The 22,239-nt window shown below is 43.3% G+C and overlaps 1 protein-coding gene across 7 annotated transcripts in view; it reads right to left on the bottom strand.

Annotated features, from left to right (window-relative positions):
* The window catches only part of kiaa0825 (KIAA0825 ortholog), a 398,499-nt gene that overhangs the window by 362,015 nt on the left and 14,245 nt on the right, over positions 1–22,239 (bottom strand). For all 7 annotated transcript variants that reach the window (XM_048528205.1, XM_048528203.1, XM_059644749.1 and 4 more), the window contains exon 2: positions 17,918–18,057. In XM_048528205.1, the coding sequence (XP_048384162.1) occupies positions 17,918–18,048 (131 nt within the window). In that variant the 5' untranslated portion in view covers positions 18,049–18,057. The remainder of the gene's footprint in view (positions 1–17,917; positions 18,058–22,239) is intronic.

Below are 22,239 nucleotides of genomic sequence, written 5' to 3'. Positions count from 1 at the left end.
GGAAAAGAATCCTATCTGGTAACTGGGCCCAGCTTGCGCCTTCCCCAACTGGTCAGGGGACCAACTGGGACTGTGCGGGGTGACGACTGCCGGGGCGGTTTCTTTGCTTTGTTTTTTTTTCTGTTTTTTTTTCCTTTAGTTGGTGTACGTACCCCCGGGTAACCCGGAGTGGCTTGCATGACTGGGTAGGTGTATAAATGTTTTATTTTTTGTACATTCTATGAATAAAGTATATTTTTTCAAATAAAAAAAAGTGACAAAACATCTGGGGACAAACCGGCAAGCTCAGTGAGCTAGCTTACATCTGGAACACAATAAAGACCCACTCTCTTGTGGACCGAGAGGAGGAGAGTGCTGTCTTGGAGGTGAAAGAAGGACGTTGGGTTGGCTGTGCACCCTTGTGACTAGTGGATCTTAATGCTGGCTTCGGCCTAATGCTGGTTCAGGGGAGCAGCCAACCTGCAATGATGGCTGCGGCAAGTGCTCGTGCCCCAGGTCAGCGGGTCCGGAACACCATCCGTGTTTCTGTAAAGAAGGTGGATGAAGGTGCACCTGCGGACCGCGCCTTCTTCGTGAAGAGGGTCCTGTTGGACTGTTGTGGGTTCGCTGCTGTGGACATTTACTGCCTGCCCGGAGGAGGTTTTTACGACGTGACCTTCAGGAGTGCCAAGCTTTGCGAGTGCTTCCTGGACGTTTTCAAGGAGAAAGGAGGTGAGGGCCCCCTCTCTGTATTGACCGCTGTCCCGCTGTTTGTGATGCCAGCACAGAGGAGCCGTATGGTGACTGTACATATGTACAACCCGCACGTGCCAGCAGTTGATGTCCTGACCTTCCTTGGAAGGTACGCGAAGGTGGAAGGGGACCTAACTGACGTCGTGGACCCCTTTGGCATCTGGACAAGTCAGAGGCAGGTCAAGGTGATGCTGAGGACGCTGACGGGAATGTCGTACACCCACCGTCCAGCTTCGCGATCGGCGGGAGCAGGGGCTACCTGGCCTATGCAGGGCAACCTAAAGTCTGCCATGCCTGTGGTAGGTCAGGTCACATGGCGGCCGACTGCAAAGCCACCATCTGCAGGGAGGAGGGACACCTTGCAAAGGATTGCCCACGAGAGAAAAGCTGCAACCTTTGTGGGGAAGCAGGCCACCTCTATAGGGCATGCCCATGGCGGGGGACCACTTACGCCCAGGTCTCCGGCAGGGGCAATGTGGGGCCAGCCCCCCCGGAGGAGAGGAAGGCACCAGGGCCCAGCAAGGACCCCACTAATGTGCAGGAGGGCCAGGCCATGCAGGAGGGCCCAGCCCCGCAGGATGGGCCCGAGGCCAGCAAAGCACCCCTGCAGGCTCCGATTTTCCCCCCCCGACAACCCGGAGTCGATGGAGGCGGCCTACCTGACCTCCATCAAGGCGGACCTCCTGTTTCTGCAGGACTGCGGGATACCACACCTCGGTAGGTACGGGAAATGGTCCGGTGCCTGGACCTGTGGGCCTTCTATCTGTTCGGGGGGTAACGACTGTCGCTCCTTGGGCCTGGCTATTCTGCTGCGGGGGCGCAACTTCACCATCTCTCAAGTTCAGGAGGTGGTGGGGGGCGCCTCCTAGTGGCTGACATCACCTATAGGAACGCTCCCCTGAGGCTGATCAACGTGTACGCCCCAGCAGTACGGAGTGAGCGGGTGGCCGTCCTGCAGCGGCTTCCACCCCTGCTGGCTACGTCCAGGCAGGTCATCCTAGGCAGAGACTTCAACTGCATCATTGATGCAGATGGAAAATCCGGCGTGGGGACAGCGGGTGGGGGGAGTCAACTGGACGTCACGTCCAGATTCCTGATGGGCACGGTGAAGGACGTCAAGCTGCTCAACGTCTTCAGCACCCCTGCAGACGGAGTGCAGCAAAGGTACACCTGGTCGCGGCCAGACGGATCTATCCGCTCAAGGATAGACTTCCTGTTTGTGTCACGGACGTTCTCGGTCAGGTCCACCGGCGTCGAGCCGGTGCTCTTCTCTGACCACTGCCTCCTGCTGGCCGACTGTCACTTACAGGACGACCAGCCGGCCGGCAAGGGGACGTGGACGACCGCTCCTTCATCCCCTTCACCGTCAGGACAGACTACCTGAAGGTGCTGGGTGTTTGGTTTGGTGGAGCTGGGGCGTGCACTAAGACGTGGGAGGAGCGTATCACCAAGTTGAAGCAGAAGCTGGGCAGGTGGACGCTCCGGTCCCTCTCCATCGCGGGTAAGAACCTGGTTGTCAGGTGCGAGGGGCTTTCGGTACTGTTGTATGTGGCGCAGGCCTGACCTATTCCCTGGACCAGCGCCGCTGCGGTCACCCGGGCCATCTTCCACTTCATTTGGGGGTCGAGGATGGACCGGGTCCGCAGGGACACCATGTACAAAGACCTGGGAAATGGGGGAAAGGGCGTACCAAACACCACCCTCGCCCTGACGGCTACCTTTGTGTGCAGCTGCATCAAGCTGTGCGTAGATCCTCAGTACACAAACACCAAGTGTCACCACTTACTGAGGTTCTACCTGTCCCCGGTGTTGCGAAGGATGGGCCTGGCCTCGTTGCCGCGGAACGCTCCGAGTAGTTGGAGCGTTCCGTACCACCTGTCCATCGTGGAGAAATTTTTGAAAGGAAACACCTTTGACCACAAGGCCGTCAGGCAGTGGTCAGCACGTAGTATCCTCAGGACCCTTCGGGAAAAGGAGAGGGTGGATCCCGTCATATGGTTCCCCACGCAGACTGCCAAAGTCGTTTGGCAGAATGTCTCATCGCCAGAACTTTCAAAAAAGCACAAGGACATTGCTTGGCTGGTGGTGAGGGCGGCTCTGCCAGTGAGATCCTTTATGCATGCCCGGAATCTCTGCGCCAACGCACGCTTCCCTTGAGGCGGCTGCGGGGGGGACGAGACTGTCGATCACCTCCTTCTGGAGTATGCCTATGTGCAGGAGGTCTGGAGGGGGATGCAGTGGTATTTTTCAAGGTTCGTCCCGAGCAGCTCCGTGACGCGGGACTCCGTGCTCTACGGGCTGTTTCCCGTGACGCACACCGAGACCAACATCAACTGCGCCTGGAGGACCATCAATGCGGTTAAAGATGCTCGCTGGTCTGCCAGCTGAAAGAACTGACCCCGACCGAATGTTGCAGACTGGCGCACTCCAAGGTCCAAGACTACGTGCTGAGGGACATGCTAAAGTTTGGGGCAGCTGCCGCCAAGGCGCAGTGGGGAAATACCACGGTATGAAACCCCTCGTCCACAATAGAAAAAAGGGCCCTATCTGGTACGTGGGCCTAGCTGGTGCCTTCCCCAACTGGTCAAGGGGCCAATGGGGACTGTGCGGGAACACGACTGCTGGGGTATTTTCTTTGCTTTGTTTTGTTTCTTCTTTGTTTTGTTTTTTTCCTTTAGTTGGTATCCGTACCCCTGGGTAACCCAGAGCGGCTTGCATGACTGGGTAGGTGTATAAATATGTTTTGTTTTTTGTACACCTTATAAATAAAGTATATTTTTTCAAAAAAAGTGACAAAATGTCTGCAAACTAACCTTCCAGCTCCACGAGCAAACTTCCAGCCAGAACCTCAGCCTGAGCTACAAATCTTCTCAAAACTTGCTAACTCCTACAACCACGTTACCACTTTTCACCGATCTCTTCAATCACACTTTATGTAATGGTGAACTTCTCATCTCATCATGAATTCCACACATTACCACCTGTCCCGGCAATACTCTTTCAGAATTACATATCTCCTCATCTCTCAGCATGAAAGATTGACTTGCTCCAGTATCTCTTAAAATTTTAATTTCATTGCTTACTCCTTCTGCAATACAACGGTAAATGTTACCCTCACAACCATGTTTTTTTTTAAAAAGAGATCGGTGCTTTCTTTTCAACCAACCGCAGATCAAGTCCTACATTCTTTTGCAGCTTTTTAGCTTCCATTGTGCCTTCCTTTACTACTTCAACAAGACTCACTGGCTTATCCTGTTTTCCTACATCTGTATTCCCAGTGATTTTTCTAAACAACCGGCACCCTGACTTCATGTGGCCTATTTAATTGCAGTGAAAATACCTGAGCTTTTTTTACATCTCTTTCCCCAACACAGGTTTCCTTTTTACGCTGTGGCAAAGTCTTCAACAAGATCTCATTTTTCCCTTACCACCTGAGAATTGCTCTTTTCCCCAATTTTTATCCCTCGGAGTAAAACTGATGTCGGAAGCCATACGTTGCATTATGAACCAAATCTATCATCTGCTATTTCCACTGCTAATTTTGCAGTTTTAACTCTCTGCTCTTCCATGAGTTCTCACTACTTGTCAATTTTTGAACTCCTCCAAAACAATAATCTAAGAACGTCATTTGTTTAAACTATTTTTAATACCCTTATCCACCTATCAAAATTACTTTGTTTGATCCTTTCAAACTCAATGTACATTTGACCAGAGTCCCTTGTTAGATTCTCAAAGTGTCATCTGTAGGATTCTGGTACTAGCTCATATGTGCTTAAAATAGCTTTCTTCACTATATAATACTCCCCAGAAAGCTCCTTGGACAGTCATACAAAGCCCACTGACTCTAGCTACCAACTTTGTTTGAATCAACAATACCCACATGGTCACTGGCCATTTCATTTGTTTAGCCACTTTCACAAGTGAAATTTTAAAAAAAGGAGCCTCTACAACCTTTTCATCGAACTGAGGCAACGCTTGGCGATGTTTAAGCAAATTGCCACTGGTCCTTTGGCTACAATGAGTTTGCTCATCATCATTATTCTCCCCATTAAGCCTATATTCTACCTTCGCCACCGCCCTGTTAAGTCGACTTTCATCTCTAATTGCCAACTTCTGCAGTTCAAACTCTCTCTGCTTTTCTTCTCTCTATTTGTCCTTTTATTCTGTGAGGGCTGTCTTTCCACTTCTTCCTTTGCTCGAGCTATTCTCTCTTTCTGCTTTTCCTCTGCTTTCAATCTTAATTCAAACTATTTAATTTCCTTTTCATGCTCAAACTGCTTCATTTTCATTTGAATTTTAGCCATTTCTAAACATTCTGATGGCATTCCTAGCAATTGTAAATACTGCCCAATTGCCACAACTACTTCCCATTTTCTCATAGATGCAAGCAATTCCAATTTCAGCTTGTTTGCTAATTCAGGAAGTTTCGCCTTACTCGCTTTCTCTAAAACTCCAGAAGTGATGGCTTCCACCACAGAAAACTCTCAGTGCCTGAAAGAGTCATTATTATACAAGGCCATCTTGCTTAAACTAACCCAATTCAACACACAAAATAAAAGACACCGACACTTACTACTCGCTGTCTAAGCCTCACCTGGAAGATTTTTACCCTGACAACAGCCCCAGTTTGTTATGAACCAGATCAGACTCCCCTCAAAATATATTAAGAAGGTAACCTAGGCCCTCACTTTTTCTTATTTAAAAGAGTAGTGTGAGGTGCTGTATTCCAGATGCAATTCGATTATACAAACTATTTGACGTTAAGCAAAGCACAGTTTATTCAAATGCTATATTTAAAGACCACAAAAGAAAGAGGAACAGAAAACAAAAAAAAATGTTGGACATCACAGCATGTCAGTCAGCATCCATGGAGAGAGAGAGAGAGAGAGAGAGAGAGAGAGAGGGGGGGGGGAGGGGGAGAGAGCAAACTAACACTGCGAGTCTAGACAATTCTTTATTGAAGTTCCTAAAAGAAAGAAGAACTTAGAATAACTTAGAGATCATAGGAACTCCCGATGCTGGAGTCTGAGATAACAAGGTGTGGAGCTGGAGCAAGACAGCAGGCCAGGCAGCATCAGTGGAGCAGGAAAGCTGATGTTTTGGGTCTGGACCCTTCTTCAGAAAGTAACAACTCTATTTGAAGACTTAACAGAATAGTAGATTGTTTTACTCCAAACAGTAGCTGTTCATATATTGGAACATCCTAAAAACACATCCTTGGCCAAAGGCAAATTCAGAAAAACAGAATTGTCTCACATCCAACTCCAGCTGCCCAGTAAGAAAACCATCCAAAGAAAACTCAGACAGAGAGTACAGCAGATGGGAGAGATTCACTGCCTTCCATCCCTGCTAAGACCCAGCAACAACTGCTGCTGAAGAAATTAAAAATCCTGGGTCTATGAGAGCTCAAACACACCCACATTCAGGCTGCTTCTGTTGCTCCAACTTATAAAACAAAAACCAACGTCTCACAAGCTGTTTACTCTAAACTTCTCTGTACCTCTGCCTTAAAACCTCTTTTCAAAAAAATGCATGACAAAATAACCTCAAAACCACAGCACTGTCACAGTATAGAGTTGCATTTGGAGCAAAAGGGGATCTAATGCCAAGTTGGAAATATAGATCAAAGTTCAGCTTATCAAGAAATTTTTAAGTTAATCACATTATCATTTTATTTCCATATTTCACACCCAATGCCTGGCAATTAATATGATAAGAAAGGAATATAGGACAAAGAACGACATTGACTACACAATTCAGCAAGATCATGGCTGATGTGGGTGCAAACTTAATTTCACTTATTTGTCTGCACTCCCTCCTATGTCAGAAAACTAACTCAGCATTGAATAGACTGAATAAACGTACTGGCTTCTACTGCTCCTGCAGAATAATTCCACGTTCCACATAAGAATAACCCTCGGTGAAAATAAATTTCCCTCATCTGTCTTAAAGGTTCGTGATAAAGTCATAGCGTAATCGAGTTATGCAGCATGGAAACAAACCCCTTAGTACAACTCATCCATACTAACCAGATATCCTAACTGATCTTTTGATCCCATTTGCCAGTGTTTGGCCTCTACCTCTCTAAACCCTTCCAATTCGAGTGCCCATCAGATGCCTTTAAATGCGGTTGTACCAGCAATCCCCACCTCCTATGGCAGCACGTTCCAGCTACAAAATGAACATCTTCCTGGGAACTGTCCTCTCAAGGCCCCTGAGGATATCATATGGAATCTCCAGTTCTTCTGAACTCCAAGTTGTATAGGCCCAAGTTGATCAACTTTTCTTCAGAAGGTAAGCCCATCATCCCAAGAATGACAGTCTTTTCTAAACTGCTTCTAATAGGAGGCTAAAACTATATACAACACTCCAGATGTGGTCTCATCAAGGCCTGGACAGCTGCTGCAATATTTCCTTTTTTTTATTCCATTCCACTGGCAACAAATTGCAGCATTCCTTTTGCCTTTCTAATCACTTTCTTTACCTGTACACAAACATGTTGCAATTCATGTACCAGGCCACCGAGATCATCCTGTACCTTATTTCAGCTGTTCTACATTTCCTGCCAAAGTGAACAAGTTTCACATTTTTCCACATCATAATCAAACTACCAAACTCTTGCTCGTTTACTTAATACATCTTTATCCCTTTTTGGAGTCTCTCACTCCACTTGACAACTTGTTTTTACATTGTTTTAACTTGGTGTCAGTAGCAAATTTAGTGTCTTCATCCATGTCATTAACAAGGACTGCAAACATTTGAGGCCCAACATTGATCTCCTTAACACGATGTTTCAATGTTGACTCTCTTGAAGTGCTGCTTGGAAACAATAATGATCTGGCTTAATGCTTGAAGTTATTTTTGAAAATGTTGATCATATCTGTTTGGAAGTTTCTGTTCACTATTTTAACCCATCCATTAAACTAACAAGTAACAAAATATCACAATTGCTAAACAAATTGTCTCCTAAAATATACAAAGAGAAAATAAATACATACCTCATCAAAGAAGCTTATCATTTTGAGTTAGTAAGAACTGCTGATACTGAAGTCAGAGATAACACAATTATCAAACATTATCAACAAGTGTAGTAACTGACTTAATAAGCAAAAGCAAAAAAAAACGATGAGATTGTGGAGCTGGAGGAACACAGCAGACCAGGCAGCTTCAGAGGGGCAGGAAAGCTGACGTTTCAGATCGGGACCCTTCTATTTTTCTGAAGAAGTGGTCCGACCCAAAACATCAACTTTCCTGCTCCTCTGATGCTGCCTGGCCTGCTGAATTTTTCCAGCTCCACAAGCTCATCATTTTTTTTGCTTTTGCTTATTAAATCGGTTATTATATTTGTTAAAAACATTTGATTTTAAAAAAATCATTTTCTTGATGCCAATTTCCATTCACCCTGATAATAGTGGTAATAACGTGGTGAAATACCGAATCATGTAGTTTAATTAAAAAGGGCAGAATCAAAAAAGCAATCAAGATGATAAATAAAATCAACTGGACAAGTCCTTTGAAGTATTTTGAAAAAATGGGCGGGATAAAGCACCAATTAAAATTGGGAAGATGGATCCCAAAAAGGGCTTAATAGTCTAAAAATTTAAGTACATTGAAATCAATACTTCAACAGAATCAAAGACCCTTTTCTTAAATCTGAGGAGATAAGATGAAAACAAAACCACATCACCTGTAGCCCAGCTGGTTACTCGCATACAGCTACTGAGCAACCTTCGTCATATAATTTTGTGTTGAGTGATGTATATGATTTCACAGATCCTCCAGCTCTTTAAATTATTTGTCAAAGGTTCCCACTGTATGCAGCCTCAAGTCTCCAATTAGAAAATATATAACAAATTTAAAATAGCAAATATTAAACTGTTGTCAGACTGGTAAATCTGCTTCAATTAGGAAGCCAAATTTAGGTAAATCAACTGTTGAATCCGGGTACTAGTTGCCAACCTGAGTCATCTTTATAAAATCAGCAATTTCGATGTGCTGTTTCCAATATTGAGAACAGAATTTGATAACTAAATTTCAAAGGCCCTACCTATCCGTTAAATACAGCATCAAAACTTAACTTTGAGCTCAAGTCCTTTGTTTCTCAAACCTGTACAGATTTTTGCATGAATTTTATTTTAACATTTTATTTTATTGACATCTCAGCAGATATTGTCTTATATGAGAAAAGATGATGCACAAATTTTGCAATCGAAAGTTTTCTTTTCTAACAAATATTTTCTTACAATACATCATATTGCACAAGAAAAATGTTTGAGCAGTTCTTCCAACCAAAGTCAATCGAATTAAACATTGAACTCTGCAGTAATAATAATCTAGGATCTACTATATTTGCATTGAAAGCGAAAATCATCAATCTGCAGAGTTTATCAATTGAAAAAAAATTTTCACTCCATCAAATTATATGTGGTCATCCATGTCAAATTCTGGATATCTGAGCCACATATCCTGTGAGCAACCATGACTCTTACATCTCAGAAAACTCTCAGGCGGTGGCCTCTTTCCAAGGTTCTCAAACCACAGAGAGATGGCCACTGGGACACAAGTCTTCCAAATACAGCTTATGACACCTTTACAATACCCTCAGAATAACAGATTATTGAGATACAAGGCTGCTCCTACTTTGACAAGGGTTATAATGGAACAGACGATAGACTTTAAGATGAAGTTTCAAAGCCTGGGTTGTTCCAGTGGAGTTGTGATATAGCCTAGAAAGGGCATCCCACATCATTATGGAATGCTGCACCTTTCACAATTGGTCACAATAAAGGGATATATCTCAGATACAGGTCAAATAGTGGAAAGTTAATGGTCCTCTGAGGATGAGGACAAGGATGAAGCGGAGGGTCAGGATATTGAGCAGGAAGGCCATCCATGACAGCACAACGGAGCATTGTCGAGTCCAAAGGGCTAGAGATAATCTTTTTAAAACACACCTACAAGATGAATAAGTCTTAGTTAATTGCTTAGCATTACATTGGTAGTCTGACAACTAAGCCCTGCTAAATGCAAAGCATATGTGGGCCTTGATGTTTTTGCAATCCTTGACTTTTTGCACTGCTGCAAAAATATCTTGCTTTCCATGTAAATGTATACTTAATATCTTCCGGGGATCCTATTTTAAAGTTTTATGAGAAAGGTGATGAGTATAGACTCAAGAAGTTGAGACTGTTTTTCTTGGACATTTAGAGGTTGAGGGGCAATTTGATGGAGATTTCCAAAACCATGAGTGTGTTGGATAGGGTGGAGAGGGAGAAGCTGTTCATGTTCATAAAAGAAACAAGAACAAGAGGGCATAGATTTAAAGTTAGGAGCAAATGAAGCAAAGATGATCTGAGAGAAAAAAACATTTTCACACAGCAAGCAGTTGAAGTATGGAATGTCTGGAAATGTAGTGGAAGCAGGTTCAATTGAAGCATTCAGGGAGTTGGATGATTACTCACATAGATACAGTGTACAGGCATGAGGAAAAGGCAGTAGATTGGTAATAGCTAATAGAACCATTGCAAGCACAATGGGCTGAATGCTACAGAGCATAAGAAAGTCACTGGCAGGGTTTTGTAAAGTATCTACACAACATGCATTAACATTGCATGGGCTTACAGCTACATTGTCCTTAAGGCAAATGTCAAGATATCCTATCTGGGTGTTGACTCATGAAGTCTCTCATCTCGCCAGCAGGTTGGGGAATTTCCTGAGGAATTTCCATTTGACTTTTCCATGATCAGTAATCCTCGGTTTCATTGTTAAATTACCCTGAAATACTTGAACATCGCTTGGATAGCACTGAACCTGCATGAGACAGTAATTTCTGCAGCTTTTCTCATACAAACAAGGCACTTCTAGGCACAGCAGACACGGGGCCTATCAATTAGACATTTCCCACCCTTGAATAGAGTTCTTATCAAAAGATGATGCATAGAATGAGCCTACGGTTGGTTCACTCGGGACTGTTAAACCAGAGACCCAGATAATATGCCGGGGACCCGGGTTTGAATCCTGCCATGGATGTTGCAGATGATGGAATTTGAATTCACTAAAATATCTGGAATTAAGAGTCTAATGATGGCCATGAATCCATTGTTGACTGTTGGAAAATCCCACCTGGTTCACTAGTGTTCTTCAGAAAAGGAAACCACCATCCTTACCTGGTCCGGCCTGCATGTGACTCCAGAACACAGCAATGTGGTTGACTCTGAACTGTTCACTGGGCAATTAAGGATGGGCAATTAATGTTACCTTGCTAATGACGCCCTCATCCCGTGAATAAATAAACAAAAAGACGTTTCATTAGCCTGCTGGGTAGCATCATCAGTGCAGCCTCTGATGAAGCACTGCTGTGTTTTCTTGCCTAGTAATAAAACTCTGGGGTCCACTGGAATTGGTTACCTCAGTTCCGCTTTTCCTTCGCAGTGGTGTGTATATAGGGTCTAATGCTACATGTTTATTGATGGCCTGTTGGTGAAGAACCAAGCCTCTAGAAATTCCTGTGTTGGTCTCTGTTGGGCCTGTCCTAAGATCCAGATGTTGTCCCAATTGGACTGGTGGTTTTCCTTATCCATGTGAATGGAGGAGTGAGTATTGGTCATGTGTTTTTATTGCCAGTTGGTGTTCACCTTTTTTTGTGGCCAATGTAGTGTTTGTTGCAGTCTTCATATGGGATCTTGTATGTCATGTTGGTTCTGCCCATAGTGGGTAAGGGGTCTTTGGTTCCAGACAGCAGTTGGCATAGGGTTGATGTAGGTTTGTGTGCCACTCTGACAGCCAATGGTTGTAGGAGTCTTGTGGTCAGTCTGGATATGTTCTTGATGTATGGTTACGTGACAAGTGTGTCAGGGCATACTGTATATTTCTGATGTTGTTTGTGTGATAGGCCTCGTCGGACCCAGATGTTCGGGTATCCATTGTCCTTAAATACTTAGTAGAGGTATTCTTTTTCATTTTGGAGTAGTTCTGGTGTGTTGTCGCTCATTTAAATTGTGTTTTTACACAACTCTGTTTCTGGGTGTTGGGGTGGTTGCTGTTGAAATTCAGGACTCGATCGATCGATGTGTGGCCTTTCTGTGTACCTTTGTCAGAAATTCTCCAGTGGCCCTGCGTTCTATCATGACATCCAGGTATGGGAGCTGTTCATTCTTTTCTTCCTCCCTGTTGAATTTGATGTCAGTAACAGTGTTGTTTATAAGCTGGTGTGTCTTCACTAGCTTAGTCCGTTTGATAATGATGAAAACGTCATCCATGTATTGGATAACAAAGTGTGGAGCTGAATGAACACAGCAGGACAAGCAGCATCTCAGGAGCACAAAAGCTGACATTTCGGGCCTAGACCCTACATCAGACAGGGGGATAGGGAGAGGGTTTTGAAATAAATAGAGAGAGAGGGAGAGGCGGACCGAAGATGGATAGAGGAGAAGATAGGTGGAGACGAGAGTATAGGTGGGAAATGGAGGTGCGGCTTGAGGTGAGAGGAGGGGATAGGTCAGAGGAAGAACAGGTTAGGGAGGCGGGGACGAGTTGGGCTGGTTTTGACCAGCTCGTCCCCTCCCTCCACTGCATCTCAAAATCAGCCCAGCTCATCCCCACCTCACTAATCTGTTTTTCCTCTCACCTATCCCCTCCTCCCACCTCAAGCCGCACGTCAAGCCGCACCTCCATTTCCCACCTCATCCCGCCTCCTTGACCTCTCCGTCCTCCCCGGACTGACCTCTCCCCTCCCCACCTATACTCTCCTCTCCACCTATCTTCTCCTCTATCCATCTTCGGTCCGCCTCCCCTTCTCTCCCTATTTATTTCAGAACCCTCTCCCCATCCCCCACTCTGATGAAGGGTCTAGGCCCGAAATGTCAGCTTTTGTGCTCCTGAGATGCTGCTTGGCCTGCTGTGTTCATCCAGCTCCACACTTTGTTATCTTGGATTCTCCAACATCTGCAGTTCCCATTATCTCTGATCCATATATCAGATACATAGTTTAGGTTGGATCGGCGGAATGACTATGCTTTCAAGTCTCTGTATCACCGCTTCTGCTATTAGTGCTGGAGATAGATAACCCCATGGGTGTCCTGTTGATTTGTTAATAGATTTGGCCAATAAATGTAAAGTGGGTCGTGAGGTATAGGTCCAGTAAATTCAACATGTTGTCTGTGGAGATGATGCCACTCGGGTCTCATTCTTTTAGCAGTGTTGCTCGTGTTTCTCTTGCCAGTAGTATGTCAATAGAGCGCAACAACAAAGGACACCATAGTCTCGTCCTTGTCTATTCTTGTGTCTTTGAGGTAATTGAGGAACTCCTGAGCTGAGTGGATTGAGTAGCTCAATCAGAAAGAGAATCAAACAGACCGGACAAATCAACAATACCAACTACCTAAAAATGAAACCTGAAGAGACAAACACCAAACCCCCACACCCCTCCCCCAAAATCTACGACCTCTCAAACATACACAAACCCGAAGTACCCCTCAGACCCACAGTTTCCCTCCCAGGCACACCAACACACAGGTTAGCCAAGGAGTTACAAAGAAGGCTAAAACACTTTATCAGCAAGTCACCCCATGCACTGTCAGGGTTGGACACATGAATTCACAGACCTTCTGTTCAAAGTGAGCATTGAATGCACTGGAGAGGGATACGTTGTTGTCAGCGATTGTACTTGACTTTGCATTGTAGCCCCTTATATCATTTAAGCCTTGCCACAGTCAATGTTTCTTTGTGTGATTAGTCTGACACTCTACCTTAGTTCTGGTATTGTTCTTTGCTGTCTTTGATGGCTTTGTGAAGATAGAAATGGTCGTGGGTTTAGAAGGTGCAGTCTAAAGATCTTGGATGAATTTCTGCAGTGCATCTAGCACATAATATATATTGTCGATAATACACACTGTTGCTACTGAGTGTCAGTGGAAGACAGAGTGCATGTTTGTGAATGTGATGTACACGGACTGCTTTTTCACAGATGGTGTCAAGTTTCTTAATTGTTGTTGGAGCTGCACTCATCCAGGCAAGTACAGACTATTTGATCACACTCCTGAATTGTGCCTTGAAATTAATGGACAGGCTTTGGGGAGTCAGGAGGTGAGTAACTTGCTGCAGTATTCCTAGCCTCTGACGTGCTCTTGTAACCACTATATTTATACAGCGAGTCCAGTTGAGTTCCCGGTCAATGGGAGCCCCAAGAAAGTTAATTTGGGGGATCCACTGATGATAACACCATTGAATGTCAAGGGGTAGTGGTTAGAATATCTCTCTCTGGTGATGGTCATAACCTGACATTTGTGTGGTGCACATGTTATTTTGCTACTTATCAGCCCAGGCCTGGATATTGTGCAGAACTTGTTGCGTGTGAGCATCAACTGCTTCAGTATCTGAGGAATGGAGCTAAAAACGGTGCAATTATTGGCAAAGGTTCTCACTTCTAACCTTATGATGGAAAGAAGGCCATTGATGAAGCAGCTGAAAATGGTTGAAGCTAGGATACCACCCTGGGGAGCTCCTGCAGAGACGTCCCAGAGCTGAGATGACTAATCTCCAACAGCCACAACCATCTTCCTATGTGCCAGGTTAAGACCCCAACCAGTGGACAGTGGGCATGTTGATATCCCATTATTTCCAATTTTGCTATGCTCCTTGATGCCACACTCTGTCAAATGTAGCCTTGACGGCAAGGGCTATAATTCCCACCTCACCTCTGGAATTCAGATCTTTTGTCTATGTTTGCACCAAGCTTACAACGAGGTCTGGAGCTGAGTGGGCATGGCAAAACCCAAACTGGGCATCACTGAGCAACTTACTGCTGAGCAGGTAATGTTTGATAGCACTGTTGATAACACCTTCCATTACTTTACTGATGATCAATAGTAGACTGATGGGGTGATAATTGGCAGCTTTGGATTTATGGAGTAATAGAAGCATACAGCATGGAAACAGGCCCTTCAATCCAATTAGTCCATACCGACCATGTTCCCAAACCAAACTAGTCTCACTTGCCTGTGTTTAGCCCATATCCCTCCAAACCTTTCCTATTCATGCATCTATCCAAATATCTTTTAAATGTTGTATCTGCACCTGCATCCACAACTTCTTCTAGCAGATCATTCAATACATGAACCACTGTGTAAAAAAGGTTGTCAACATGTTTGTGCCTTTTTAAAGGGATATTAGCCTCTGTGGAACTATTTCAGGGGTAATTTGTGGAGCCTCCTCCTTCAACGAGTTTTTTAATTGTCCACCACTATTCACGGCTGAATGTGGCTGGACTGAAGAGCTTAGATATGATTTTTGGTTGTGGGATCCTTAGCTGTGTCTGTCACTTGCTGCTTATGCCATTCAGACTGCAAGCAGTCCTGTTTGGTAGCTTCACCAGGTTGACATCTCATTTTTAATTATGCCTGGTGCTGCTAATGAAATCCGCTTCTGCACTCTCCATTGAACCAAGTTTGGTCCCTGGCTTAATGGTAATGGTTGAGTGGGGAATACACCAGCCCATGAAGTTGCAGATTGTGCTGGAGTACAATTCTACTGCTGCTGATGCCCTACAGCACTTCATGAATGCCCAGTCTTGAGTTGCTGGATATGTTCATAGTCTGTCCTATTTAGTATGGTGATAGTGCCATACAACACAATGGAGGGTGAAGATAGGACGTCATCTCCACATGGGCTGTTGCAATAGTCTTATTAATTGTGTCATGGGCAAAGTATTTAACAGCTGAGAACAGAGGCCTGTATTCTGCCTGGTCCCCAGCTGTCCTCTCAGCGAAGAGTCCTGGAGAATTTCTACCTTGATCAACTGTGGAAATGTGTCAGTGATGCGCTCACCAGATTGTACTCCCAAATTTAACCTATAAACTGTGCGTACGAGGGTGAAAGTCTGAATTAGTGCAAGATGCAGTTGAAAGCCTTATTAATGCATTCTCTGAGGGTTTAGCAGCCCCCTCCTCAGAGGTAAAGGTGGAGTGGGGGCCTGCAATGCTGGTCTCTTTGTGAAAATTTACTGATGCTGCCTGTCCCTGTGTAGTATAAAAAAAAAGAGAAAATTAGTTGTCAAAGATGAATTAAAGCTTGTGTAGATTAATAATGAGTGAGCACTGGGGGTAATGAGGTAACAGCCCAGCATAACAGTGAAGCTCAGGTGTCGAGTGCACGCCAAGGTCTCTGTATTCTCACAAATGGTCATGCTCTTCTCAGGTCAAATGCTGAACTGTCTTCTCATTGAGTGAGAGAAACGTGAAATCTGCTACCCCAACCTGCAAGGTCTTGGGCCACTCAGGCCATTATGGGCTAACATTTTCTATGATGAGACAAAGAGAGGGAATTAAGTATAAAAGAAGTGGATACAAGAGCAATTAGTGGTGATGCATGAGCAGGATTGGTAGTGAAATGTCCCAGTGAATGAGTAGGATGTGCAGAGGGGAGAATGAGTCAGTAATTTGGGAAGATGAGGTGTGTTACACATAATGCTTGCAATATTGAGGTGTGTAGTCTATTTGCCTTGGTAAGATGCACGTGCAGTGGCAGAATTAGAGTGAACAGGTAGTCCTGCGAGTGCGGGGTGGAAGAAAGGTGGCTGCACATATCTTTGTGGAACGCACAAGTTCATGACTTTTCTGCACTGCTGCCCATCCTTCTTCATTCAGAGCAAACTATTGACCTCAACTCCGACTTGTGTCCAGCCTGCCTTGGTCTGGTGACGTGGCTTCCTATGAAAGTCAAGTGAAAAAAGGACTACCCTCCTCTCCACCAGAACACGTACTTCCTATCCCCTGGGTCATGACGTCAGTGTTGAGGCTCAAGCACCAATGTAATGGACTCGTCTTGGCTTGCAGCACTTGAAGGGTTGTGCGTCTGGACTTTAAACATAAGGAAGTTGGGACAGGCTATTGGAAGCTGAGGCATGAGTTGGCCTTGTGGCCAGTGCCTGACTCCAGAGAGCAGCCACTGTTGTCTGTCCTCAGCAACAAAAATCACACCTTCTGAAGCATTTTACCTTCAACTCCAACTTCTTTCAGCAACTTCATAGCAGGAACATAACTGAGATATGCAATGAATCTTTAGCATCTGTAGTGATCAAGGAAGGAGATGGTGACCAAATCATTGTGCATGTTGAGCTAATTGACATATGTGATGTGCTAAAAATTGATAAAAGATGTCATAGGCTGGCTGTACTAAAAGTTGATAAACTACCAGGACCAAATCAGATGCTTCAAGGATACTAAGAGAACCAAGATTGAAAATTGCTGAGGCACAGCGCATCATTTTCCAGTTCTTAGATACAGCTTTAGTGCCAAAGGACTGAAGAATTACAAATGATTTAGCCTTTCTAAAAAAAAATGCAAAAAAGTTCAGCAACTGCAAGTCAGTCAGGTTAACCCAGCAGTTGGCAAAGTCAATACAGATTTGTTAAGGCCAAATTAAACTTAAGTAACTTTCCTGAGTTTTTGGCAAGGTTGGACTTCCAAAAGGAAATTTAATCAAAGTGTCACAAAAAAAGGCTTGTGAGCAAAGTTTAAGCTCATGGAATAAAAAGTTAAAAAAAAATCAATTACAGTATGGATAAAAAAATTGCAGCATAACAACAACTAGAATAATGGGGGAAGTTGTTTCTCAAACTGAAGTAAGTTTTAGTTTGTGGTATTCCCCGAAGGTCAGTTACCATTAGAACCCTGACTTCACTACACATTAATGATCTAGATTTCGGCGTACAACATATGATCTAAACTTCAGAGGACACTGAATTTGTAAGTGACATTAGACCTAAGGAAACAATGGAATCGAAGGTTACAGGGAAAAGGCAAGAAAGTGGAATTGAGGATCATCAGATCAGCCAATGGCAAACAATGCCTGAAGGATACATCTTTAAGTCTAACGGTTCCATGCCTAAGAGTGTAGACCCTCCAAAAGATTGGGGAATGGGAAACAGATAAAGTTAATTCAGTAAAGTTTTGATGTAGCATTTCCCAAGATCAACACGAAGAGATTAAGTGCCCTGTTCACTACACGCAATGGCAAGTATTCCAAGAAGGGTGTAATAATATAACCCAGGTCAAATTATTACCAAATGAAATGTGTCCATGTCTTAAATCAAATGCTCACCTTAAAAATGCAAATTTAAGCACATATTTCTAAAAGTGCAAGCATATTATAATCAAAGCATAGCTTGCCAACATACAGAACAACCTACCACATGGCATTCTGCTTCAAATTCTCCTCAATGTCACCAAAAGCTTGATGTAATTCCAATTCCCCTGGTATGGTGTCCAAGAAGCAACCTGAGCAGGAATAATCGAAGAGATGATCTCCATCCCATGCCATCACCAATATCTGAAAATAATAATTGGAATTGTGATTTACAGAGTTGATAAAATAAAACATACAATAAAAAAATTAAAAATTAAAAAAAATGTCATCATGGTCCAGATTGGGGCAAAGAGTCTGTTTCCATGCTGTATTACTCTCCGACTCGAAAAGAAACCACTAATCTAAAATTCAATTAGAAAGTCAGACATCACATGCAAGCAAAAAAAAAGAAAAATACCTGAAAATAGCCCCTGTTGACAAAACGCTAGCCAGGAGAAACTTTTCAGTAAATATGAAATCAGGTTAAAAAAGAAAATCAGCGAAGGAACAGAGGAAGAACACGGTAATGGGATGGAAGACAGGAGTAACTAAAATATAACAAAACAGTAAGATAAACAAGAGGTAACAGAAATAAAACAAACTTTCATTTAAAGAGTCTTGCATGACCTTGGGATCTTCTAAATGGTTTCTCACCTTACAGACTAAATAAGTAAATTAAGTTTAAGGAGAAAGTTTAACAGCCTATTTACAATAAAGCTATCTTCCACAAATAATGTATTGATCAGATAATTTGATTTTGGCATGAGGAATGAGGGATAAGTATTGGTCATATAACACCAGAGAAACTCCACTACCTCAAAATATTGCCAAGGGATTTTTTTTGTATTATTATTCATTCATTGAATGGATGAGTGTTGCTGACAAGACCAGCATTTATTACCGACTCCTAATTACCATCAAGCAGACATTGGTGAGCTGTCTTTCTGAACTACTACAATCAAATTGGTATAGGCACATTCACGGTGTTGTTCGGAAAGGAGTTCCAAATTGCTGAGTTACTGATGGTAAAGCAATGGCATCTAGTTTCTAACATGATGGTTATTATCTTGGAGAGAAATTTTTTGGTCGTGGTCTTCTCCTAAGTTTATGGTCCTTGTCTTTCTAGGTAGTAGAGGTTATAGGATTGGAAGGTGCTGATTTTGAAGGTGTGATGAGTTCCCCCACTCCACAGGAATGTGATACATGCTATTATGTATCTTTGATGGAAAGGGTAAATATTAAGGTGGTTGATGGGAGCCAATCAAGCAGACTGTTTCGTCATGGGTGGTATTGAGATTCTTGAGTGGAATGAAAACAGGCATTGCTGGAGAAACTCAGCAAGTCTGGCAGCCGAATCATTCTTAATAAGTCACACGAAACTGGAAGTGGAGGCTTGGGAACCGCTTTGCAGAACACCTACGTTCGGTTTGCAATAAACAGCTGCACCTCCCAGTCGTGAACCATTTTAACTCTCCCTCCGATTCCGCAGACGACATGTCCATCATGGGCCTCCTGCAGTGCCACGATGATGCCACCCGAAGGTTGCAGGAACAGCAACTCATATTCCGCTTGGGAACCCTGCAGCCCAGTGGTATCAATGTGGACTTCACCAGCTTCAAAATCTTCCCTTCCCCCAACGCATCCCAAAACCAGCCCAGTTCTTCCCCTCCCCCCAATGCATCCCAAAACCAGCCCAGCTCATCCCCTCCCCCCACTGCATTCCAAAACCAGCCCAGCCTGTCTCCGCCTCCCTAACCTATTCTTCCTCTCACCCATCCCTTCCTCCCACCTCAAGCCGCACCTCCATTTCCTACCTACTAACCTCATCCCACCTCCTTGACCTGTCCGTCTTCCCTGGACTGACCTATCCCCTCCCTAACTCCCCACCTATACTTTCCTCTCCACCTATCTTCTTTTCTCTCCATCTTCGGTCCACCTCCCCCCTCTCCCTATTTATTCCAGAACCCTCACCCCATCCCCCTCTCTGATGAAGGGTCTAGGCCTGAAACGTCAGCTTTTGTGCTTCTGAGATGCTGCTTTGCCTGCTGTGTTCATCCAGCTTCACACTTTATTATCTTGGATTCTCCAGCATCTGCAGTTCCCATTATCACTCATAATTAAAGAGTCCCTGTTTTGGTTTCAGAATTCAATGTAATCAAAACACGTTACTGCATGAATTCATTTAACCTTTGGATGACTTAAATTACAGATCTGTACTCAATGGAAAAAACTTGTGTTGGTTGATCATGGCACTTGCAAAAGGAAATATCTACCAGTTCAATAACACACAAGTTCCATAAGATGTAAACAGCATGTTTTTCATAAATAATTGATATTTCAGAATGAAATATGTTAGCTCAAGAAGTTATTTATGTCCTCAAAAGGCTGTATCTTCCTAAATATTTAAACGAGCCTTTGAGGATTTCGTATGAAGCAATTTCTAGTATTACTCAAAACGAAATTAAGTGCATTAGGAACACTCTACCTTTAAATATATTAATAAATTACCAATACCATGGAATTCAGAATAACTCATCTTTGTTATTTCTGATCTTTTCAAAGATAAAACTAAAACCTTTAGATATAAAATATGGCATACTGTCCATTTTTAGTCATACCTCTGCCAGTTAAAGAAAATTGCAAAAAATTAACTTGTTGTGCTGAGCATTTTAGATCTATAGTATAAATACTTAACAAAACTCAAGTGCCAAATAATGGAGGGCATCAGTGTCAATTTCATTTTCACACACTCAGGTTCCTCCATTTATTCTGATTTTAATAATCCTTGTCAAATCACAAAGTCCACATTATCTTCCTGACATTGGAGCCTTAAACAGGGAGAAAGGAACTCAACATTCATTTAACTGCTACAAAAGAATGCTGTCGCATTGGACAAATATTACTTCCACACTTGACAAGTTACCAAGTTTTTTTAAAACTGCAGCTGTCAACATTTTGATCCAAGCATTGCAATTCATTCTGATCCCTTCAACTGAATGGTTACACGACAATTGCACTTGAGCTTTGAAAAACAACAAGTTACAGCACACAAAGAAATATGTCATTATCAGGAGTATCAAAATTTAGGCTTAAATAAAAAAAGGTCAAACACATCTGCAGACAAGAAAGGGTAAAATCTGCTTGACTTCATCCTCAGTGATATACTGTCACAGACATGTACAGGTTTGTCAATGTACAGTATCAGCAGGAGCGAATTGCAATAGTCTTTATGGACATGAAGATCAGTCTTTACACTAAGGATAGCCTCCATCAGACTATGTAGCGCTACCATTGCGTTAAATGGGGCAGATTTCAAATAGATCCAGAAACTCAACATTGGACATCCATGGGGCACAGTGAGCCATCATCAGCAGCAGAGGTATATTCAATCACAATTACTAACCTCATTGCCTGACATAACCCACACTTGAGCATTACCATCAGGGCAAGGATCAATGCAATAAAGAGTGCAAGAGACCATGTCAAGAGCAGCACTGGGCATAACTAAAAACACCTACATGGTAAACAGTGTCTTTTTGTTTTTCTATATTTTTAAATGGGGCACTGAAATATCGGAAAAAAATCTGTCAGTAAAGTATCTTCCCATAACATATTATTTAAGAAAAGTATATTTTCCTCGCCTCTTTCATGTCAGCAGGACATCACAGTATAATGATCTGCGACTTACTTCTAAAATGTTATTCGGTAAATAAACAAAGAAGTGGTACAGCTCATGTTTGAGTAAATGACATCCAACTGAAGTGGGAAAACAGCATATAGTGGCCGAAACAGAACGCTGCAGAGACTCAATGGGTTTGGCAGCATCTGCAGAAAAACGGGAAACATCAGCTTTCCTGCTCCTAAGATGCTGCTTGGCCTGCTGTGTTCATCCAGCTCTACACCTTGTTGTCTCAGAATTTTCACGTTGCGGGTTCAATAGACCACAACTTCAAAACTGCAAAGTGGACTAACATTGTGCACTTTGCCAGCTCACTTTGGTTCTAAGAAGTCACACTGGCCTTGAAACAAATGTTCTGTTCGTCTTACCTCTGATGTTGCTAGGTCTGCTGAGTTTCTCCTGCAATATGTTGTTATGCTGTTAGTTAGACAGACTAAATCTAAGGAATGGTTGAGAAACAGTGGAAAAATAAGGAAAAAATGCATGCTTGTTATTTCAGGGTGAGAAAATGTATTACATAGAAGGACATAAATGATCAGAATTCCAAAATGGTATCTAATATGGTTAAGTTTGCAGACGATACTAAATTAGAAGAGACAGACTACTTGGGCTTCAGCAAGGTTAGACCATAAGATATAGGAGTGGAAGTAAGGCCATTTGGCCAATCAAGTCCACTCTGCCATTTAAATCATGGCTGATGGGTATTT

This window comes from Stegostoma tigrinum, chromosome 3 (genome assembly GCF_030684315.1).
Source record: "Stegostoma tigrinum isolate sSteTig4 chromosome 3, sSteTig4.hap1, whole genome shotgun sequence".
NCBI lineage: Eukaryota > Metazoa > Chordata > Chondrichthyes > Orectolobiformes > Stegostomatidae > Stegostoma > Stegostoma tigrinum.
The sequence above is the reverse complement of the archived record's forward strand: the minus strand, read 5'-3'. Positions and strand labels throughout refer to the sequence as shown.